Genomic DNA, 24,243 nt, shown 5'->3' on the forward strand with positions numbered 1-24,243 from the left:
AACTCTGGTGCCCCATATTTGACCACCTCCCCTTGGTGGGAGGCCTGGTGGCACTCAGAGAAAGGATAGCAGGCTACCAGGATGAGACTTGACAGCCTATGACCATATAGTGGGGGAGGAGGTGCCCCTCGGTCTTAGACCTAGGGGAGGGGAATAGGGTAAAAGCAGGAGGGAGGGAGGAATGGGAGGATACAAGGGATAGGATAACAATTGAGTTGTAATCTGAATAAATTAATAAAATTTAAAAAAAATAGGCGATGCTAATAAAAAGTGACATTCACAGCAGAACAGAAAAGCAAACTGTGGAAAATTTCACAGTGTAATATGACATGGTAAGAAGAATGAGTGAACAGAATTTATATACAGTAAGGCTGAATCCCGCTGAAATAATTTGAACAAAGGAAGCCAACACAAAAAAGCACATATCTGCTGACCCCTCTTGAGGGGAGAAATGACATGAAGGGGACGTGAAGGGGACCCATGAGCGGCCTCTGGGGCACTGGTACTGCTGCTACTTGATTGGATGCTGGCTACAAAAGATATTTCATTTTTGAAAGTTCACCAGCTGTACATTTTCAATGGCCAAATACAGCAACCCGTGCTTGTAGTCCCAGAACTCTTGAGGGTGAGACAAAGGGCTGCCCTGAGTTTGAGACCAGCCTAGACTACGTAGTGACTCCCAAGACAGCCTGGACTATAGAACAAGATCCTGTCACAAACCAGCAAAATGCTCACTTATCATTCGTACATGTACTGTGAGTTAATTTTTTAAATTGTGTCAAAAATACATAGCATGTATTAGTGGCGTTAGAACATGAATAGATCAGGGGGAAAATGAGGTTAAAGAGAGAGCGGCTCAGCTGTAAAGAGCACTTGCTCTCTCCTGCAGAGGGCCTGGGTTTTAATCCCAGCATCCTCATGGCGGTCCACAGCCATCTATAACAGTTCCAGAGGACCTGGCGCCTTCTCCTGGCCTCTTCAGGCACCAAGCACTGTATGTGGTGCAGATCTACGTGAAGATAAAACTCTCACATGTACAAAGTTGGATATTATAAAGATAGTATTCAAAGACAATGCAGGAAATATGAAGAGCTAGATAAAACAAAGTCATACATCTCACATCTTTATGCCATAGTACATTCCAGAAGGATCAAAAATGTATACATTCAAAAATACAAAATGTCTTTTTAAGAAAAACAAGGGCTTTAAAAATAATTTTCAGTAGAGAGAGACTTTTCTAAATGTGATATGGGGCCCAAAAATTATAAAAAAATGTTGATAAATTCAACTACATAAAAATGACTGGGGCAGCCGGGCGTGGTGGCGCACGCCTTTAATCCCAGCACTCGGGAGGCAGAAGCAGGCGAATCGCTGTGAGTTCGAGGCCAGCCTGGTCTACAAAGTGAGTCCAGGATGGCCAAGGCTACACAGAGAGACCCTGTCTCGAAAAACAAAAAAAAACAAAAAAAAAAAAAACAAAAAAAATGACTGGGGCTGTGGAGATGGTTCAGCCTGTTAAAGGCCTGCTTCGAAAACATAAGAATCTCAGTTAGGATTGGCAGCACTCACATAAAAAGCCTGGTGTGGTGGTGCATCCAGGGAGTGAAGGGACACGCTGGTCTCTGCAGCTCCCTGGCCAGCTAGCCTAGCCTAAACACTAGTTCCAGGTTCAGTGAGAGACCCTGTCTGTTTTGGAGGGGGGCTGTTGTTGTTGTGTTGTTGTTTGAGACAGGGTTTCTCTGTGTAGCCTTGGCTGTCCTGGACTCACTTTGTAGACCAGGCTGACTTCAAACTCATAGAGACCTGCCTGCCTCTGCCTCCCGAGTGCTGGGATTAAAGGTGTCTCTCCCCGTCCCGCTTTTTCTTCTTGTTTTTCAAGGTAGAATATGATTGAGGAAGATGTCTGTGTTGTGTTTGATCTCCGGCTTACACACACACACACACACACACACACACACACACACACACGTGCATATATCACACACATACACAAAGAGCTATTGTACAGCATACAGCAAAATCATAAAGTTTGAAATTACATACAATAGGGGCTGGAGAGATAGCTCAGTAGTTAAGAGCACTGGCTGCTCTTCCAGAGGACCCTGGTTCGATTCCCAGCACTCAGATGGCAGCTCACAACCACCTGTCACTCCAGTTCCAAGGGATCCAGAACCTTCTTCTGGTCTCCATGGGCACCGGGCACACACATGGTGCATATACATGCATGCAGGCAACACACTCATAATCATAAAAATAAGAATTATTTAAATAAAAATGCAAAACAGAATAAACTGGTAAAAAAGGGACGTATTTTTAACGTATGTACAATGAACAAATATTAAGAGAAGATTTAATAACCAGTAAAACATTAACAAAGCATGTAAGCAATTTTTTAAAAAATACAATTGCACTTAAACACATTACATACAACCCTACTTATAATAAAATGAAAAATAAAGTTGGAAGGACATAGTAATTTCCACTATCAGATTGCCCACAAAAAAAAAAAAAAAAAAAAAAAAAAATCAAGCTGTGTGACAACATATAGTACCAAAGCGGTCTTTTTCATGAGTATCTGATGAGTGCAAAACTTTTCAGACATCTGTGGAAGACAATCTGAAATACTAAATCAAATACTTTTCAAATTTTGTTAATTGAATGAAAATTGGAAAAACATTTGCAGGAAAATCTTTGCAAAGCTATGTTCATCCAAATGGAATGACGTGGCACAATCCTTTGTGCTAATGCTTGCATTCCTAAGTGTTTACCATGATGATATAGTTACATAAGAGCCAAAGGAAGCTTGGTCATACAGGCCCAGGTGGGTCTCTGTGAGTTTTTGAGTCTAGCCTGGCCTACAGAGAGAGATCCTGTCTCAAAACAAAATAAAACCAAAACTGGTCCACACAGGGAGTTCCAAGCCATCCAGGGCTTGGTACTGTCTTTAAAATTCTTTTTAAGTGCAAAGTAAAGTATGCTTGAAAATAAACATCCTATCACAGTTCTGGCTCAATACATCTTCCACACCCATGTCATATCTTGAGATTTACCTGTGAGGCAGCGAAGTACATTGCTATGAAATGCTTTCTAGAATATATTTTAAAAGTCATAAAATTGTATGTATAGCATGTTTTCGACTGTGTAAAAATAATTTACCTGTATTTTTAACTATGGAATGGCTTGTGAAAATTTTCCCAAGAAACTGGTTGCCTGTAAATGACATTTTCCGCAATAACCTTTTGTTACTTGTGAATCTTCCAGAAGGTGCATGTTATTTATCCAAATATATATATATATATTGAATGACTAGAAGCCAAGCACATTTGTAAGCCCCAGAAACTCAAGATCCTGAGCAAAGAGAAATTTGCAAGCTCCTGTCTCCTAAAATAACAGTAATAAAGGGACAGCTGACCCAATGGCATCTGAATGACCAGACACAATAGTGTATTCACTCAGCAAACGTTTACTGAGTCCTCATCGCGCGCCAGGCATGACACAGGACAGTGCAAAGCATCTCCCGGTGAATTCGGAGCAACCGTGCCTTCGCAGCAGCAGAGTGAAGGGGCAAGCAGGCCAACCGTTCCTAACGGTCCGGGAATGACCCAGGCAGCGGCTGGAATTCAGTTTTTCAAGTAAATCACTGCCTGGAGGGGGAAAAAAAAAAAGTCTCCACTTCCGTGAGGCCGGGGTTCTCTTACCCAAGGGGTGGCCAGGATGTGGTGGCGCACGCCTGTAATCCCAGCACTCGGGAGGCAGAGGCAGGTGGTTCACTGTGAGTTCAAGGCCAGCCTGGTCTACAAAGTGAGTCCAGGACAGCCAAGCTACACAGAGAAACCCTGCCTCGAAAAACCCAAAAAGCAAAACAAAAGAAAAAACCCAAACAGGTAAGTGGCGCTGCACCATCCCACCAGGAGGCGGCATCCCCCAAGAGCCGCTGGCTCTGGATTCTGTAGCGCCCGGGATCAACCCCGGGAGCCTCGTCTCGCCGAAGTCCCTCGCGGGTGGAAGGCCCCCACCCTCCTCGGCTCCAGGCGCCTCTAATTGGCTACTTAATTCTCAGCCAGGTGCAAGCCTCCATTAGCAGCGTCCGCTACTCCCCATCCCGGGCTCCTAACTGGCTGGTGCAGGTGGACTTTCATCCGGGTAATTGCACGTGGGCGCGCCCCAGCCACGTCGCTCACGGCAGCCCGCGGGACGATTGGCTGCGGCGGAGGAGCGCGATTGGTCGAACTTCAGAGCGAGCGTTGATTGGCGCGGGCGCGCCGAGGGGGCGGGGCGAGCGGATGCCTAAGTGCGGTCCGCTAGGCTGCTGCGCGGAGGGAGCGGCGGCGACGGGGCGGCGGCAGCGGCGAGGTGCGAGGCGAGCGCGCGACTCTGGAGGAGCGGTAAAGGCGGGGCTCGGGACGGGAGTGTGGGGCGTGGGAGAGGCTGGGCGGTGGGCAGCCTGGCAAACCGGGAGGCAGACGTGCTGGACCGAGGGTCCGGGAGGCGGGGGGGGGGGGGGGGAGCCAGGTGTCGAGGCCCTCCATCTGGGACACCTGTGCCGGGCGCCGGTAACCGGACTCTGTCCCCCCACCCCCACCCCCGGTTAGGGCAGCTGGCCGCAGCTCTGTTCGCAGTCCTAGGCTGGCTCTTTATGAAACGAGGGGGCCCTTTATGTTAATTTGCCTTTTGCTCTCCCCCAGCTTAGCCCGGTAGGTGTTTGATAGCTGCAGGGAAGTTTCGTTACAATTTATTGACGGCGTCTGTGTGAAGCTGGTTTTGAACTGGGGAATCGTCCAGCTCTTTGCTTCAAGCGAGCGCCTCTACACTCTTACTTTGGAGCGAATGTGTCTCCCCCACCCCCACTCCCCCCCCCCCCCCCCCCCCCCCCCCCTTCCTTTCTCTTTATTTGGTTGGTTGGTTCAGTCTGAGTGATGGGTTGCTTTTGAGCCGCCTTCTCTTGTCGTCAGCCCAGACCGGCCAGGAACTTGACCTGTAGGCAACCTTAAGGTGTCAGTCTTTCTGCCTCCACCTTTCAGGTACTGGTATTTTGGGGATTGGATACCTGGCTTCCTCGCCACCATCACTCCCAGACAGGACTTCATGTTACCCAAGGTGGCCTTGAACTTGGCTAATGGATGAATTTGAGCCCCAGATCTTTTTGCCTTCACCTCTGTGCTGAGGTTATGATCTCAACCCTCATCGGTGTTTAAGTACAATCTTGGTTCGCTTGCCTGCTTTGAGTTTATTAGCGCATCCCTTAAGAAGGTATCACTTGGCAATTCTCTTAGCACAAATTTATCTGCAGGAGCTGAAGTTAGATTTGTTGGTTGGTCAAATGGACCCAACAAATCCAACAAGCCCTGTCACAGGCGTTCACCCAGTGACACGCTCCCCTCACAGTGTTTTCTGGCATACCATCTACCAAGTGCCCCATTCAGAAACCTTACAACTAACTCCTTGACTTTGCCCTCTCCCTTCCCCATACTCCCCACTCGTCTTCTGGTTTTTCTCTTATTGGTACCTGCTTTAGTCGTCTATTGCTCTTTCTACCCGTGGCTACTGCTCTCAGTTCATTCTTCTCATAACAGACAGAGCCATTAACCAAAACTAAGAGGGGCCATTAAGACGGCTAACCCATCAAAGGGAAAGCCAGATGCACTCAATCTCCAAAAACAATGTAAAAAGCTAGGCCAGAACTCCACAAAATTACCCTCTGACCTTCACGCCTCTCTCTTGGCACAAAATTGTCAAGAGAACTGATTTCCATATGTTGTCCTCCAACCTCTATATCCATGCCGGTACACACACTTGCACAGGTTAAATAGATAAATGTGATTAAAAATTGCTGTAAGCCTGTTGTGCACTGTGAAAGCCTTATGGAGGGGTCAGGGGCCAGAACGTTTGGATGCAGATCCAGAAACATGAGACATTGTTGACTGTGATTCTGATCATTTAGTGCTCTGGGCTCTGCACAGAGGCAGACTCGTGAGTGGCATTCAGGAAAGTTATTCCCCGTGCGTATTTTAAAAATGATGAGCCAGCTATATGCTCTTAGGGAAATCCTTTTTTGTTTCTAAGCCTCAGTTTCCCCAGTTGTTACATGCGTGGAACAAAATAGTCCTTATGATCTGTCACAGTTTAAATTCTTTGATTTTTATGCCATAAAGAAATAGATTTACTTTGATTTTCACCTAGGGAATACACACCTCCCCTGTCATCCAAAAAGCTCCTCAAAGGCAGCTAAGTCTTTCTTGTCTGCTATGTCCTCAGAACCAAGTTCATTTTGGATACTCAGTATTTATTAGCTTGAGTAAATTGGCAGGAGATAAATATACTATATCTTTTTCTCTAAGTTTAATTTACTTTTATTTATGTAGATGTGTGCCTGAATGTGGAGGCCAGAAAAGGGTGTCAGATCTCCTAGAGTTGGATTAAGACCAGAAAAATAAAACTTAACCACTGAACTATCTCCATCACTTTGAGCTGTATCTTTTGGGGTTGTTTGTTAGATAGTTAGTTAGTTAGTTTGTTTGTTTGTTTGTTTGTTTCGAGACAGGGTTTCTCTGTGTAGCCCAGGCTGTCCTGGACTCACTTTGTAGCCAGGCTGGCCTCTGCCTCCCAAGTGCTGGGAATGTATCTTAAGATAGTTTTCAATTGGCCCTATCTGGAAATAAGCCTATAAAGCCCTAACTCTCTATGGCTGCATTGACAATATTGTTTTTACACTGTCATGTTATTAGTTATTTTAGTGCATTTCTCCTACTAGGTGGAGTATATCAAAGCAGGATTTCTGTTTTGTTTTGTTTTGTTTTGTTTTTGGAGACAGGGTTTCTCTGTGTAGCCTTGGCTGTCCTGGACTGACTTTGCACACCAGGCTGGCCTCGAACTCACAGCGATCCGCCTGCCTCTGCCTCCAGAGGGCTGGGATTATAGGTATGTGCCACCATGTCTGGCTCCAGAACAGGAATTTTTAAAAAGATTTTCTGTGTATTTTCTGTGTATGAGTGTTTCCTGTGTGGATTCAGTGCACTGTGTGCATGCAGTGCCAACAAAGGCCAGAGCGGGGTCCTGGATCGAGTACCAAACCTGGGTCCTCTGCAAGAGCAGCAAGTTCTCTTAAACACTGACCCATCTCTTCAGCCCCCAGAGCAGGAGTTCTAATTCTTCCTTTTACCTTCAGCATATATAGCTCTTAACAAACTACTGGCAGTATTTAACTGAACCAGAAGCTAAAAGAACTAAAATCTTTTCTAGACATCCAAAATAAATTATTTCTTGATGTAGGAAAGTAGCAATTCAGAAGTTAGTATATTTGAAAGTTACATAAATACAAATCTCCTTTATGAAGCCAAACATGCTTCTTTTCCTTGAGTAAATATAAAGGTGTTTATATAACACAAACTTTTGTGGAAAGTAACAAAAAACCTCAGGCCATATTAAACTCAACCTCTCTTTCCCCTAAAAGGTATGGTGGGGGATGGGGGGGAGAGTCAAAGGTGGTAGTAAATGCTTGTACCAACTACCAGGAGGTTAAGGCAGAGGATCCAGAGACTAGCCTGGGCGACTTAGACCCAAAAGAGGCTGTGGGGAAGAAGCAGGCTTCTTCCATAGGACCATCCCTTCTCTCCTCAAAACTGAGTGTGGGTGGATGGTCAGGGAAAGCCAGCTTCTCAGGTTAATGCTGTGTCGCTAAAGTGATGTACTAAATATACCAACTAACTATTCCAAATCTACAAAGACACCTGAATGCCCAGAGGTTCTGTTCTTTTCTTTAGGCCATAAGTTTGATTAAGAGGGCAGATTGAATTTGTTTAAAATTACTAAGAAAAAAATATATTGTCAAACCCCTGATAGATTCTCTGAAGAATTGTATTCCATTCTGGTCAGTAAAACTCTCCAAGGCCAGATGCAAGTGCTTATAGGACCCTGAGGCACAGGCACAGGAACACTGCCAGTAAGTTAGACCTGCAGCGTGCGGGACAGCTCGGATACTAGTAGGAAATACAAATCCACCCCTAACCTCCTTACCAGTGTGTATCTGCTCTCTAGGGTGGGATTTTCATACTTATCTCTTCTTTCTCTTGCTTTTTTCCTTCTAGCTTTTTTTTCTTTTTTTTTTTTTAATGGTCAGTTTTATTCCAGAGTAGGTTCTGGGGTGATGTATATGTTTTTAGCCTTACTTAGAATAGTTTTTAAATGAAAATATTTTAATTTTATATGTGTATATACTATATGCCTGTTCATATGTTCATGGTTGTGTTTGTAGATTTTGTGTGTGGAAGCCTAAAGAAAACATCAAATTGTTTTCCTTAGTTTCTCTGTTTTATTATAAAGTCAGGGTCCCTCACTAAACCCAGCGCTCACCAGTTCTGTCTAGTCTAGCTAGCCAGTTAACCCAATCTCTGCCTCTCAAGTGCTGGATTCAAGCTAGGCGCCTCCTGAGCTCACATGGTTCTGGGATCCAAACCCTGGTCCTCAGGGTTGTACAGCAAGTGTGTAGCATTACCCCAACCCAAGATTTTTATTATTATCTGGGTTGAATTTTTGTACCTGGAAACAAATTATAACAAATTATATTTGCTCATGTTTAAACAGTTCTCATTTAAACTACATTATGGCCTAGGATAAGCAGTACATGCTTTAATCCCAGCACTCTGGCGGCAGAGGCCAAAGGATCTCTTGAGTTTTAGGGCAGCTTGATTTACGTAGTGAGTTCCAAGGTTACATAGTAAGACCCCCATCTCAAAAAAAAAAAGTACACATGGAGCAGGGCAGTGGTGGCACACGCCTTTAATCCCAGCACTCAGGAGGCAGAGGCAGGCAGATCGCTGTGAGTTCAAGGCCAGCCTGGTCTACAAAGTGAGTCCAGGACAGCCAAGGTTACACAGAGAAACCCTGTCTCGGGAAAAGAAAAAAAAAAAAGGACCCATTATGCTTGAGTTTAGTCATGTTTCCTTAAGGCAGAGCCTCACTGTGTAGCCCTTGCTGATCCTCAGCGGGCAGTCGTTCTGCCTCAGCCTCCCAGGGGCTAGGATTACAAGGGCATGCCACCTGCCTGCTCACGTTATGTTCTGTACTGCTGCATCTTAATATTCTTAATAATCTGTAGTTTTCTACCAGTGTTTATTAATTTTTGAATTAAAGTTGATCAAAATAAAGAATTATGCACTGCTATCCTATAAGCTTAAATAAAAAAAAATTTAAAAACTTCTAATATCACCTCAAACTCTAGGTGACTGGTTAAATAAACTTTTCAGGTACATATGTACCTCTGTAAAAATGAGGGTATTATTTCCTACCTTACAAGGTCCATGAATATTGAAGAGTAGTAGCTACTCAGCACATTAGTTTTTTCATCTTGGTGTTCCTAGCGCCACGGAAGTACCTTGCACATAGAAGCCCTTAGTGTGCTGTAACTGCACCAGTAAAGCCAGGAGGCTGGAGGAAGCCGGGTAAAGGCAGGTGCTGTTCTGGAGTCGCGTGGCCTATGTGAGCAGCACTGCGGTCCTCGAGCCTTCAGAAGAGGCAGTGTCAAAGGGGAAACTTGAAAGAATAGACGCTCAGAAGACACAGGTGGCATGTGTCACACACAGCAAATAAAGAATAAGAACGTGAGGCTGTGGAGACGGCAAGCAAAGATCCAACTGCAAACTGTCTTCCATCCCATTAAGGAATTTACATTTAGGCAGCTAACAGCCACATAAAAAAGTTAAGAGAAATTGAATTCATTCAGCAAATGTTAAGTGGTTAATGTCTGCTAAGCGCTGAAGCAGGAACAAAATAATGTGCACCTGACGAATTTACATTCTTATGTAGAGATGAGAAATAACCTTGCAAGTTATCAAATGAGTTAGCTTTTAATTGTAGCGACACGGAAAACCACTGGAATGTTTTGAGAGGAGACATTACTTGATGTGTTCTAGCTTTGAGGATAAGCTGAAAGGATGACAGCAGATGCAGGGACATACTTAAGCAATTGTATTAATGTAAATATAATTCTGCACATATCACGGTTCTGGGAATTGAACCAAGGCCTTGAGCATACTAGTGCGGTAGCACTGAGCTACATCCCAGACTCACTCAGTGTTAGAGAGCAGACATAGCAGCAGAGGAACACAGAGTGGTCAGGGTCGCGTGACCACCGTCAGGATTGTTGCGGACAGCGGGGTGTGTGGAAGAGAGCCTGTAACCAGGCACTTAGCTGCTGGCATGGGAGGGTCACAAGTCCATCCTGAGCTGCTGAGTTCTGTGCCAACTACAAACCCATAGTTTAGGAGGAAAGTTCTAAGTAGATCTACAAACTGGGGAGCTATCAGCCCATAGGAGGGGATTTGAAGCCAAAGCCATTAATGAAACTTGATGCGATCACCCAGGAAGTGAGGTAGAACACAGAACTTGGGACAAAGATGGGTCCCTGGGACACTCCAGTGTTCAGAGGTTTAAAGACAGGCAGGACAGAGAAGGAACTGCTAAGCAAGACTTGATATACCAACCAGAAATTGAGATGAAAAAACTGTTGGAAAAGCTGAATGAAGAAAATGTTTCAGAAAGAGGATATTGCAGACCTAGTGCTATAGGCCCACAATCCCAGCTGTTGGAGAGGCTTCTAGATTCAAGGCTTCACTGGGCCACAGAGTCAGTTTAAGTTTAAGGCCAATCTGAGTAACTTAGTGAGATCCTGCCAAAAAAAAAAAAAAAAAAAAAAAGTAAAGGCTGGGAGGCATGGTCACTCACACCTATAATCCCAGCATTTGGGAGACTGAGGCAGAAAGTGCCTCAAGTTCATTCAGGACCAGGCTGGGCTACAGAAAGACCAGGGTCAAAAAGTCAGGCTGGGGATATATACCTCAGTAGTAGAACATTCAGCTAACATGTGGGAGGGAGGGAAGGAAAACACTGGGATCACTTGTAAGGACCACTGCCTGCCACTTAGGAGTTAGTTCTAGGGAGGAAATGGACAAAGAAAAGAGGGTATCACAAGCTATGCTAGATACTGTGGCAAAATCGGGTGATAAGGGAACTGCAAATTGATGTCTGGATTTAACAGTACAATTGATGAGCAGTGGGAGGGTATTCAAGAAGAGGACATAGGACAGATACATTGCCACCTTTTGTGGAAAGTGTAAGTAGAGTCACCGTGGAGTTTACAGGAAGAGGAGAGCTGTGGGGCTGACGAGGTGGCTACACTCCAGAAGACCCACATCAGGCACCTCACACCTGCCTGGCACTCCTCCTGCAGGGCATGCATGGTTAGGACTCCTCAGGTACCTGTACCCATACACAGGCAAGCACGCAGGATTCTCCTGCCAGGCAGGGAAACAAGATGAGAACCCAAGGGAAAGGCATAGAGATGAAGGAGGGATTTTTGTGAAAGTAGCTGGCTTCTGCAGTTGCAAACTAGTAAGATACGGCTTCATGCACGTTATCTGTGTTAACCTGGGGAGTTCTGGTGAAGGAGCATGGCAGAGCTCAGCTCTGTTTTACTCTTGGTTGAGCAGTAAAAAGAAGCCAGTTGGTGGCTGAAGAGCAGCTAGGTTACGCTTGCAGAGGACCTGGGTTAAGTTCCCAGCACCTACTTGGTGGCACACAACTAATAGCCAGGTCCAAGAGCCCTGACACCTTCTTCTGGCCTCTACAGGCCCTTGTACTCACATGATACACAGACATGGAGGTGCTCAGGCAAAAGCAAAATAAAACTAAATAATAAATCTTTGAAAGGAGGAGAGAAAAAAGAAAGCCAGATGTAGAGACAGTAAATAAAGACTATACCTTTAAAAAAAAAAAAAAAGCCAAGACCTTTACTAGACCTAAAATGGCATTCCTTGCAGACCACAGCTTCTGGAAAGACCAAAAGTATAAATAAAGAATTTTAAGTAATTAGATATGAAATCTAACTATATGTGGGGGGTTTTTTCAGTGTTAATTTTCTATTTGATATTGTTCATAAAACCACACTAAATGCCTTTTCGGTACTAAAGGGCCACATCTTTGACAGGGAATTCTAATTAAATTGGCATCATCAATAATAAACAGTTGGGGGGCTGGAGAGATGGTTCATAGGTTAAGAGCACTGTCTGCTCTTCCAAAGGTCCTGAGTTCAATTCCCAGCAACCACACGGTGGCTCACATCTATCTATAGTAAGATCTTCTGGCAGGCAGGCACACATGGGGGCAGAGCACTGTATACATAATAAATAAATAAAATATTTTTAAAAAGAATAAACAGTTGCTTCCTGATGTTTAATCACTGCCTGTAAACTTGAAACACATGTATCTTCTGCTTGTTTCTGAGACAGTGAATTTCCCTAGTGTTTAAATATAATTATATGTCCAGTTATATAAATCTAGGTATAAAACCATTCAGTGGCTGATACTTCTATCTTTGTGGAAAGTTAAACATTACTAATTAAGTTCGAGCCTGTCTTGAGAAAAGGAGAGCAGTGATAGTGTTTATACAACTGGAATTGGGATTGTTTTGTTCTGCTTGGGCTTTTTTTTTTTTTTTTTTTCCCAAGACAGAGTTTCCCTGTATAGCCTTGGCTATCCTAGACTCGCTTTGCAGACCAGGCTGGGATTAAAGGTGTGTACCCCAGGCTTGGGATTGTTATTTTTAAAAAGATCACTTCCAGTTTACTACAAGTCAGTTTTATTAAGTCAGTAAAGCATCCAATCAAAACATTGTTATGGTTTTTGTCTGGATTCATGATCTTTATTCTGGTTTATAAATTAAATTATGGTATACATTAGAAACCATGAGACACTTGTTTTTTAATTACTCGTTAGTAGCCTTTTTAAGATAAGCTATTAGGTCTGCCCTTTCTCCCTGCCCCCTTTTTAAAAGATTTCATTGATTTATTTTATGTATGAGTGCCCTATCTGCCTGTACACCTGCACACCAGAAGAGGGCACCAGATCTCATTATACATAGTTGTGAGCCACCATGTGGTTGCTGGGAATTGAACTCAGGACCTCTAGAAGAGCAGCCAGTGCTCTTAACGACTGAGCCATCTCTCCAGCCCTCCTTTCCCCCTCCCTTTTTGTTTGTTTGTTTGTTTTTTGTTTTTGACAGGGTTTCTCTGTGTTGCCTTGGCTGGCCTGGACTCACTTTGTTGACCAGGCTGGCCTTGAACTCACATTGATTGATCCACCTGCCTCTGCCTCCCAAGTGCTGGGATTAAAGGTGTGCGCCACCATGCCCGGCCCGTTTTTGTTTGTTTGTTTGTTTTGTTTTGTTTTAAGACAGAGCTTTTCTGTGTAGCAAGCCTTGGCTGTCCTGGACTAGCTTTGTAGATTGGCTGGCCTCGAACTCACCTGCCTCTGCCTCCCGAGTGCTGGGATTATAGGTGTGCACCACCATGCCCGGCTACTTTCTCCTTATACCAGTGAGGGTCATTTGTGCTCCGGGCATGTGCTTTTTGGTATTCCCAGACACTGCATCAGTGTGCCCTCTCCCCAGGGGATGCCTTTGTTCCTGTTGGCATCTGTGTGAGGGAACCCAGCAGCCTGACCTGTCGCCCACACGGACAGACCATGGAAATTTGGTCCAGCCTTATGCTTACCCCCCTTTCTCAGTGTGGCCTGGGCACACTTCTGAACAAAAACTCTTCCTGCCTTTGTCAACATCACCCATTTTTAATTCACTGCCAGCCGCTCAACACAACAAATGAACATCCCGCCCACTATGTGTTTTTTTAGTATTTAATTTTTCATTTTTTGTCTTTAAAAATTAATGCATAGTTTTTCAGGGAAAAGGTGAAATGTGTGTCCATGTATTTCATGTACCTTAGCTAACATTTTTTTAGTACTCTGAGACTTTTTTCCATGAAATAGACTCTCTTTTTAAAGTAGAGCTTTTGAAGTAGGAAAATAGGTAGTAGTAGTTTGTTTCTTTCTCTTAATTATTCCTGTTGTTGTTGTTGTGCTTTTGAGACAGGGTTTCTCTGTGTAGTCCTGGCTGTCCTGCAACTCATTCTGTAGACCAGGCTGGCCTCATACTTAAGTCTGCCCCTGCCTCCCAAGTGCTGGGATTAAAGGCCTGCATCACCATCAGCTGGCTTAGTAGTAGTGTTCTTTGGGTTTGGTTTGCTTTGGTTTCTAGTATAATTTGTTTCCATTCCTCTTTGTCAACCAGAGAAGTGGCAAAAACTACTTCTTGATTCGTTCCAGGGTGTTAAGTCGGAGTACAGCAGAAAATGTCCACCGAACGAACTTCATGGACAAGCCTGTCCACTATTCAGAAAATAGCCCTGGGCCTTGGAATCCCAGCCAGTGCAACAGTTGCCTACATCCTCTACCGCCGATACAGGGAAAGCAGAGGTGTGTGAACCCAGGCAGTGCCCGCAGTCACAGTCCATCTCACTCTTTCAAGCTGAAATGAAAGCTGCCCTTGTCTAACCGGTAGTTTGTTAAAACATAATTGGTTTTCTGTGAGAAACGTTTGAAAATATATCATTTCTTCATTCGCTATTAGAAAACTGGTTTCTGAGGGGAGCTCACTATGAGGTTGTTGACTCCTCCCCGTAGCAAAACCAACCGTGTGATTTTTAAATATACATTACTCATTCTCCTGCCTCTCTCTAGCCGGACTCAGAGAACAGGTCCCAAAGACATGAGCACTATAAAACTTGGTTTTTAGACTAATGGAAGCCTCCAGAAGCCTCCATCAACTTCTGGCCTATTTCATAGGAGTCATGTCTTAAGCTAGTGTCCTAAAAACTCATAACTTTTTTTCTCCCGAATCTTTTTTCATATTAACGTCTGAAATAGTATCCCAATGAAAATGCCAAATGATCAGGCTGGAGAGATGGCTCAGAGGTTAAGAGCACTGTCTGCTCTCCCAGAGGTCCTGAGTTCAATTCCCAGCAACCACATGGTAGCTCACTGCCATCTATAATTATATCTGATGCCCTACTCTGGTGTGCAGGAGTACATGCAGACATAACACTATATATAATACATTTTTTTTCAAAAAGGAAAGGAAGAGGGGGAGGGGTTCAGTAGAGTACTGGACACACTGCAGCCTTGCCTCTGAGCTATACGTCTTTGGGACTGTCTGATGTACACTCAGATGCTATGTCTTGCACTGTGGTTGACATCCTCAGTTGTCTCTTGGCTCAATGTCTCTGACAGTGTCTCTGAGTCAGGGCAAGGACAGTAGTAGCTTTAGCGTGTTTAAGTCTGGTCTGTCATGGTCTGCACAGAAGAGCGATTGACGTTTGTTGGAGAAGATGACATTGAGATAGAGATGCGAGTTCCCCAGGAGGCTGTGAAGCTCATCATCGGCCGCCAGGGAGCCAACATTAAGCAGGTGAGTGTGTGAGCGTCTGACCGCCTGACGAGGCCAGCTCTGTTGTTGGCTCCTTGCTTCCTTCCTCTTAGCACATTGTGCAGAACACCCGTGCTGCACACGTTTGTAAAACTACAGGGACTTGTTAGTAAGCCAACTGCACTGTGTTCCTTCTAAAAATGAGTGCTTCCCCTCAGATGGTAGATGACTAAGCTTGAGATAGTATTTGATTCTTAACTTGATACAGCATGAATATTTTTATTAGGTAGTTATTGAGCTCCCATTAAATGACAGTAAAGACGCTGCCTAGCTATTGTTTATCTGTCATTGTCCAGCTGGAATGTCAAGAAAGCAAAATGGGAATGTGGGTCATTGGTAATGTGCTTACTCTTACCTGCATTTGCTCCCTAGGCCCCCCAAAAAATTTTTTTTGCAAATCCAAACAAAACCAGAGAGTGAAAGGATTGTAAACACAGAGAAAGATGGTTTTAAATTAACTATTTGGATTACCTTTGTCACTAATTTTTGTGTATAAACACAGGTAGATGAGGGTCTTTAATAATTACGGCCAGCTCCACCTCCCTCCAGGGTTTGGCGTGTCCTTAGCTAGGCCCAAATTGAAATTCTTTAAAGTATGTGCCTCCCTCTCTCCACAGCTTCGGAAGCAGACAGGTGCTCGGATCGATGTGGACACAGAGGACACAGGCGACGAGCGAGTGCTGCTTATCAGTGGTTTTCCTGTGCAGGTGTGCAAGGCCAAAGCAGCAATCCATCAGATCCTGACAGAGAACACCCCAGTGTTTGAGCAGCTCTCAGTCCCCCAGAGATCTGTGGGCAGAATCATAGGTACCACCGCACAGCCCCCTCTGCTGGTCACTTCATTCTTTACGTTTGCTTGTCTTTCCCACGGTTCCAAGGGTTTTCCTGGCCTTCCCTTCACTTTGTTAGGGAAAAGAGACACACTTAATTCAGTACTTTGGTTTCAGAGTTGCTGGTGTTGTTAAGAAATGAAGGAGAGTATGATCAGAGTCTGGCATGTGGGTTTTATGGCCAGCGAGATGCCTCAGGGGATAAAGGTAGCAGCTGAGCTGACAACCTGAGTTCCATCCCAGACCCCACATAACAGAAGGAAAGAACTCAGTTGCTCTGTGACCTCCACACATGTGCTGTGGTAGACCCTAGTCCACTCTCACACACACACATGTACACACAAAATAGAGTAGCAATGTTAGACATGCCCACAGTACCCTAGACCTTTGAAGGCAGTGACTGAGAGATCACGGTGCCTGTATGCTGTTCCCTGGACCACTCCTGAGTGCTGCTATTAGAGGCAAAGAGATGCCCTGTCCTAGTCCGGGTTCTGATACAGCCTGCACCATGTGACTTACAGAGGAAATACAGAGTGTAGCTGCTCTGCAGCCAAAAAGTGAGAGTGACTCGAAGTTAATCTACCCAAAGCGCAAGTGTAAACAGAGCCCTCTACTCCCTTTTCTCGAGAGCTCCTTATTCCCATTTCTGTCTCACGTTCTACTCAAGTTGCTTATGGGAACCGACTCCATTCTGTAACTTGCACAAAATAGTGATTTCTCGTAGAGTGACCGTTGGCTTGGAGAAAAGGACAGGTTTTTATATGTTAATGTAGGGAGAGGCGGCGAGACAATTCGATCTATCTGCAAGGCTTCTGGAGCTAAAATCACTTGCGACAAAGAATCAGAGGGAACCCTGCTGCTCTCGAGACTTATAAAAATCTCAGGAACACAAAAGGAAGTGGCAGCAGCTAAGGCAAGTATACCTGAGAGTGAAGGTGGCCCTCTGGCCACCGTGTCAGCGTCTGACTACACAGAAGTGACCCCTGCCTTGTCTCCCACAGCATCTGATACTGGAGAAAGTTTCAGAAGATGAGGAACTTCGGAAGAGAATTGCCCATTCTGCAGAAACCAGAGTCCCACGAAAGCAGCCAATCAGTGTGAGAAGAGACGAAGTGATGGAGCCCGGAGGAGCAGGAGAAGCAGCTTTGTGGAAAAACACCAGTTCGAGCGCGGGGCCCGCTGCGCCCCTGGAGGCTCCTCTCTACAGAGGAGGTGGTGACACGGCTGCTGTGGGACCAAAAGAAGGTTCCTCGGAGAAAACCAATGATGACAGCTTTCAGAGTTCTGGTGCCCAGAGCAGTCCAGAGACGTCCATGTTTGAAAGTATGTAGTGAAGAGGAGCCTGTCAACCGTATGAAAGACAGGAATGCTGGATTAACTGACCTAAAATAGGAAACAGTTACACATTCTGTTTCTGTGATTTCCATCTGTCATCATAGATAATGCCTTTCTGGTAATATTTTACTTAGATTAATACCAAACATTAATAGTAATTTTGTGAGTACAGCTAATGAAGGAAACTAAGATAGAAATATGTTGACAAGGAAACAGATCTGAGTAATACATCAAATAATTAAATTTTTATTATATCCTCTTTCTACACATATTTTGTATATGTGTGTGCGTGTGCGCGTGTACGGGCCATGTGCACGTGTGTCCATGCAGGGATGGGGTGGAATGTGTGTCCACAGGAGGGCACCTGTGCATGTGCATGGAGACCAGAGGTGAGCTTTGTGTTTCTCCCCAGGAGCCACTCACCTCATGTTTTTCACTGGGACACGGGGCTTGCTGGTTAGCCTAGGCCAACTGGCCTCCCTGCACAGGGGCTGGAATTACAAGCATGTGCCACCAAACTCCGGTTTCTGTGTGGGAGCTGGGGCCAAGCCTCATGTTTGCATGGCAAGAACTTGACCACTGAACTATCCTCCCCAGGCCCCAGGCATACCTTTAACATCTGACCCACTTACTTTAAATCATATTTTTTCTTGATCTTGAGAGGTTGTGTGTGTGTACAGTGTATCTTGATACCTAACGCTCTTTGTGCCCCCCTAATGCATCTTCCCCCCAACTTTATTATTTTATAATCCACTGAGTTCATTGCTGCTACCCACGTTTGCACGGATGTGGGGCTGTGCACTGGGGCGTGGGTAACCTAGGAGTGGCAAAGAACAGTGATTGTCCCTCCCCAGCATCAGCAGCTGCCTCTATTCCCTCAGCCAGGTAGGTGTGGGGCCTCAGGAGCCCCTCCCTGGTCCATGCTGGCATCTTAACTGGCTTGATCTGGTGCAGGTAACCACAGCAGCAGTGGGTTCATGCACGCAACCTCCATGTGATACCCAGAGACCTGTTTTACAACATCCCTTGTCTTCTGGTCCTTACGTCATTTCTGTCCCCTCTTTGATAGTGTTTCCTGAGGCTGGGTGGAAGGTGGGCACGGAGACCGCTATAGAGCACCCATGTGTTGCCGTGCGCTCATATCTAAGCATGTGTTTTTACATAAGAAATTCTCAGCCTGTTTTTTTTTTTTTAAAGATTTATTTATTATTATGTATACAGTGCTCTGTCTGCATGTACACCAGAAGAGGGCATCAGATCACATTATAGAAGGCTGTGAGCCATCTTGTGGTTGCTGGGAACTGAACTCAGGACCTCTGGATGAGCAGCCAGTGCTCTTAACCTCTGAGCCATCTCTCCAGCCTCTCAGCCTGGTTTTGTTTTGTTGTTGTTTTTTATTCCCTGTCTCATTACTGTTTCTAAATGCCATTATTGGAGAATGAAATGGTCATTGGCTTCCTCTTCTATGCAAACGTGCTAGCTTGAACAAGAACAGTCAGAGCCCCTAAATGATACTAATAGGCTTGCCAGAGAGCACATAATAAATCCTTGGTGGAATGGAATCTGGAATAAGTAGAACTGCTCTCTGTGTACTGTCTACTGACCTGCCAGAGCCAACAGACTAAGCCTTAGCCTTCAGTATAACTGATGCCTAACCCTAAGTACGTGGAGAATGGCAGTGTAAACTTAAGCTACAGAAGATAACAATCCCTTCAGGGCGTCTTTGTATAAGTCACCAAATTGTCCCTCTAACCATTTCTAAAATGGTCACCAGCCACTGGGTATCTGTACCATCCATCTCCCTGCTGCGGTCTCTGTTTCCGGCCAGAGATGGCACTGATGCGGTCACCGTCCTTACCCTGTGTTCAGTTCCCAGTCCTGACTTCAGTTTCCACGCCGACGAGCACCTGGAAGTGTATGTCTCTGCTGCTGAGCACCCTAACCACTTCTGGATCCAGATCATTGGCTCCCGCAGCCTGCAGCTGGATAAGCTGGTCAGCGAGATGACCGAGCACTACGACAACAGCCTGGTGAGCTGCCGCATGCGCTGCCGTGTTCTCTTCCTGCTGCTGCTCCCTAGCTGTGAGCTACCACTTCATAACCAGCCCCTCCTGACTCCCCACCCACGTACAGCCTGAGGACTTGACTGTGCACGTGGGAGACATTGTAGCAGCGCCCTTATCTACAAACGGTTCCTGGTATCGAGCCCGGGTCCTCGGAACCTTGGAAAACGGAAACTTGGACCTCTACTTCGTTGACTTTGGAGATAATGGAGACTGCCCCCTGAAGGAGCTCAGGGCCCTCAGGTGAGTGCAGACGCCCGTGGGGAATCCGCTAGAAGCTCAGCTGTCGGCTCGCTCCTGGCCGTACAGTCAGTATGTGCCATCCAGGGCACTTAGGTGGGAGCACGTATAAACCTGGGATTCTGATTTCAGTGTCTTTCATTTTAGGGGCGACTTCCTAAGCCTCCCATTTCAAGCAATAGAATGCAGTCTGGCACGGATTGCCCCCTCAGGTAAGCAAACCATGCCCCCTACTGACTTCACCTCCAAATAAGAGGAATTCTCACATTCCCAACCTTTTTGAGTTCTGGAAATTCGAGTGCCTTCCCTTATCAGCAGTAGAGAGCAAGATAGAAACTTGCTTGGGAGTCAGGTCCAAACCCACCAGAGAACATAAGTACACTCCTGGGAATAAAAAGGTTGCTTTGGTTTCTTTCCAAGGTGCGTTCCTATTCTTACCAGTACTGACCTGCTCTCGGCAGCCTGAGGCTCGGCTCCTCATTTCCCGTCACCGTCTTCTTGCAGGTGAGCACTGGGAAGAGGCGGCTCTAGACGAGTTCGACAGACTCACTCACTGTGCTGACTGGAAGCCTCTGGTGGCCAGGATCTCCAGCTATGTCCAGACTGGAATCTCAACTTGGCCCAAGATCTACTTATATGACACCAGCCATGGGAAGGTGAGGGTGCCGATCACACGCTGCCTGCTGCGGCGTCCTCTCATATTCCTTCCTTCTGCCTTGGAGGACTGCTGACCACCTCACCCCTTTCCAGTTGCAAACTTGCTCTCCCTTAAAACAGAACCCATTTCCTTTTATATTTTTCATTCTTAGAAACTTGATATTGGCCTAGAATTAGTTCGTAAAGGCTATGCAGTCGAAATTCCTGAAGATACGGAAGAAAACGGAACTGTCCCAGACATGTTGAAGGACATGGTAAGTCATGGTGGCCACTTAAGGTGCTTCTTCCAGGAAAATCCGGTGGGGAGAGGCATGAAGACAGTGTCCAGTCATAACATTTTATCAATTTCAGTCTTTAATATTTTTGTGGGTTTTTTTTTTTTAATTTTCAAGATAAGGTTTCTCTGTGTCACTGGCTGTCCTGGACTCTCTTTGTAGTCGAGCTGGCCTCGAACTCAGATCCACCTGCCTCTGCCTCCCAAAGTGCTGGGATTAAAGGTGTGCGCCACCCCACCCAGCCATGTTTAAGATGAATGATTTTTCATAAAGGTGTGTGTTTTGTCTACATGTGTATTTACACTACGTGCATATAGTTAGTGCCTTAGGAAGCCAGAAGAAAGAGGGTGTCAGATCCCCTGCCAGAAGAGGGTGTCAGATCCCCTGAAACTGCACTTAGACAGGTGTAAACTGCCATCTGGGTGCTGGGAACTGAACCTGGATCATCTGGGAGAGCAGCCAGTGCTGTTACTGTGCCATCTCTATAGCTCCTAACAGTTTATTTTTTTAATCGTGTGTGTGTGCCCAAGAGTGCAAGAGGCACTGGATCTCCTGAAGTGACAGAGATTGTGAGCCATCTAACATGGTGCCTGGAATCCAACTCGAGTGAGTCCTCAAGAAAAGCAATATGTGTTCTTAGCCAGAGTCACCTTCAGCCGACCAACTTTAATGAGATGACGCTTATGCTGTCATAGGAACCTTTAGATTATTTCATTTTCCAAACTGATTTAAAATTTGATTGACCCCGGGCGTGGTGGCACATGCCTTTAGTCCCAGAGGCGGATTGCTGTGAGTTCGAAGCCAGCCTGGTCCACAAAGCGATTCCAAGACAGTCAAGGCTACACAGAGAGAAACCCTGTCTCCAAAAACCTAAATAAACAAATAAATTGTGATTGAGGACATTGTGTCTTTCTCAGCAGCCAAATGACAGCTTCTCCCTTCCCACCAGTCAAGATACTCTTTCCTTTTTCTCTTTTTCCACGCCCAAAGGCCACAGAAGCGGATGCTTCTCTTGCCGGCATACTCACTGAGACCAAAGAGAGCCCTGAAGAGATACCACACACCCTGTCCTGCCTCAGCTTATCAGGTACCAACAGTGGTACTTTCATACAACATCTGTGAAAGTGAAAGTGTGTCTTAATCTGCCCACATTAGGTTACGTTGAAGCTTGGTTCTGGGATGGGGACTGTGTTTTGACTGCTAGAGAACTTGACCAGCATGCGGAGCCCTGGTGTAGACTCCCAGCTGAGCAGGACACAATTAGGAGGCCATATGCCTGTAATTCCAGCACTGGGAAGTGGAAGGAGGGGTACCTCAAGGTCAAGGTCATACTCAGCCAAATAGCGAGTCTGAGGCCAGACTGCACTGCACGAGACCACGTCTAAAAACAAAGCTACGTGGCTCTCGGGACACTGAGCAGCGTCCCCATGGCTCTCGGGACACTGAGCAGCGTCCCCATGGCTCTCGGGACACTGAGCAGCATCCCCCGTCTTCCCCTGAGCATCACCAGCAGTGCTGGCTGGAGTGTGGACACCACCTGTTCTTGCTTCTGCTCAACAGACGCTGCCTCTGTGCCTGGTGATGACAACCTCGAAGAGGACTTATTCTGAGGTCTGGGCGTCCACTGCCGGATCCGCCATCTGCTTTGCTGTGTGAGTGGCACTGTCATCTCTCTGTAGCAACAGGAAAGTAATGAGGGTGACAGCAGAGCCGTTTGTCCCTGCTCCCCGTGCCTTTGTGTAGTTCTCTGCAGCAGCTTAACTTGCTTGCCTCTGTCTTCGGCAGGATTTGGTGCCAGGAGAGAGGAGTCTGTGACAGAGCCATGAAGTCCTCCTCTATTTAGCTGTTGCTTGCTGTGGATCAAATCCATTTTGTTCCATTTGGACCTACCAGGAAGCGACAGATGGAGGCAAACAGATTTCTCCATTTCAGTCTTCTGGTTCCTCCCGTCTTTTAATGTTGACTGCTGCTGTGTAATTTCTAGCCTCTTCACATCAGGCCCAGTCTCCCCTCTGCCAGGAATAATTTGCATTACTGCTAGGCTGTGTTCTTTTTGAGGCTGGGAAACAGCCAAGGTTTGGGGGCATTGGAAATGATGATTCTACAGATTTCTGACTCACCTTATCAGGTGACTGTAGTTACAGGAAGTATTATTGGACTCAGAAGACTGCAGTTGTCAGGAGACAAAGGCAAAAATCAGCATAAACATATCTAAAAGCCGCGTGGGGAGGAGAGCATTACCCCTCACGCTCAGTTGATGAGGTGGCTAGAGATAGTCTTGTTTTTTAAACAGCCCTCCTGCTATTTCTTTGTGAACTTTAGTTAAATACAAACAGAAGGGAGAATGCTGTAAAGAAATGTTGTAAACTTCTAGTATGTATGTACACACACCTAGAAAGAGAAAAAGAATGTGTAGTTCTACTTAAGTAATTTGGGATATTGTTTGCTGAATAAAGTTCTCAAGAAAACTATCTAAAACCATACTCAGTCACAATTCAGAAGTAGCGTGTGGGCGAAGTCCTAACGGAGTCAGTCCTGGTGGTGACTGCCAGGTGCTGCACAGACAGAGGCATCGTGGAAGAAGTGTCCTTCCGTAAAATCACTTCAGAAGTCAGCCACTCCCTCCGCATGTACACAAAATCCACCCACCCTGTAAGAGAGGGCCTAGGTTAGGAGTCTAGAAACCTGGTCTCACCATAAACTTACTGAAAAACTTCAGGTGACCTGTTTTCTTCTGGTATCTTTCCATTGCTGAAAGTATTGTAAGACATCATTGAAACTTGTGACTACTTAATGTAGGCTTCGACCTTTTCCAAACCTGTTTTACTTGGGGTTCTGTAATGCTAAACCTCCCTTCCAGCCCACCTACCCTAGACAGGAGGGAAAAGAGGTTTTTGGGAACAGGAGAAGTAGACCTTTTTGGACTCAGTTCCTGGGAGCGATTCCCCTTGCATAGTTGGCAGGATTTCAGCAGACCAGCAACTCAACCAAAGTTGCTGCTGGAACCTGGAACCTGGAGCCCAGAAGCGTTCTCTGGAGCTGCTCTCTCTAGGAGCGTCTTGAAGTGGAGCAGTGAACAGCCAAACAATACCAAGACCCAAAAATCCTCCACCCCGCCTCCTGTATTTCCTCTCTGAGTCTGTAATAAGATGTGTTTCAGTTGTCAAAAACCAAGCCCCCACACAAGGTTGTTTGTCATCTGGTAGATAAACATCACCTGCTATCTCACAAGTCTGCTCCCATCCCACACTTGGGATCAAAACAAAAACATGTTTACATCCACTACATACCCCTTTCTATTAAATAATAAACTGTATACAATAATAGCTTTTTTTTTTTTTTTTTTTTTGGTTTGGTTTTGGTTTTGGTTTTCTGAGACAGAGTTTCTCTATGCAGCCTTGGCTGTCCTGGACTCACTTTGTAGACCAGGCTCGCCTCGAACTCACAGAGATCCACCTGCCTCTTCCTCCCGAGTGCTGGGATTACAGGCGTGCGCCACCACGCCCGTCTACATCCTCCCCCTTTACCCTTCC

General features: G+C 45.7%; 1 protein-coding gene and 1 pseudogene across 2 annotated transcripts; one reads left to right on the top strand and one right to left on the bottom strand.

Annotated features, from left to right (window-relative positions):
- Positions 1 to 5,033: 5,033 nt before the first annotated feature.
- On the top strand, positions 5,034 to 22,976 carry Tdrkh (tudor and KH domain containing). 2 transcript variants are annotated; one of them, XM_051157665.1, is made up of 14 exons: positions 5,034 to 5,165; positions 14,152 to 14,301; positions 15,186 to 15,292; positions 15,928 to 16,117; positions 16,914 to 17,053; positions 17,142 to 17,463; positions 19,345 to 19,505; positions 19,609 to 19,781; positions 19,926 to 19,990; positions 20,283 to 20,434; positions 20,588 to 20,689; positions 21,701 to 21,797; positions 22,271 to 22,362; positions 22,496 to 22,976. In XM_051157665.1, exons 2-13 carry the CDS (start codon positions 14,178 to 14,180, stop codon positions 22,318 to 22,320), a joined length of 1,683 nt encoding a protein of 560 aa, XP_051013622.1. In that variant the 5' UTR covers positions 5,034 to 5,165; positions 14,152 to 14,177; the 3' UTR covers positions 22,321 to 22,362; positions 22,496 to 22,976. The 2 variants fall into 2 exon arrangements, with proteins under 2 accessions (XP_051013622.1, XP_051013621.1); XM_051157664.1 differs by lacking the exons at positions 19,345 to 19,505; positions 19,609 to 19,781; positions 19,926 to 19,990; ... (3 more) ...; positions 22,271 to 22,362; positions 22,496 to 22,976 and having other exon boundaries at positions 15,928 to 16,017; positions 17,142 to 17,284.
- LOC127199530 (cytochrome c, somatic-like) lies at positions 12,758 to 13,615 on the bottom strand (annotated as a pseudogene).
- Positions 22,977 to 24,243: the final 1,267 nt, after the last annotated feature.

The sequence above is a fragment of the Acomys russatus genome, chromosome 15 (genome assembly GCF_903995435.1).
Source record: "Acomys russatus chromosome 15, mAcoRus1.1, whole genome shotgun sequence".
Lineage (NCBI taxonomy): Eukaryota > Metazoa > Chordata > Mammalia > Rodentia > Muridae > Acomys > Acomys russatus.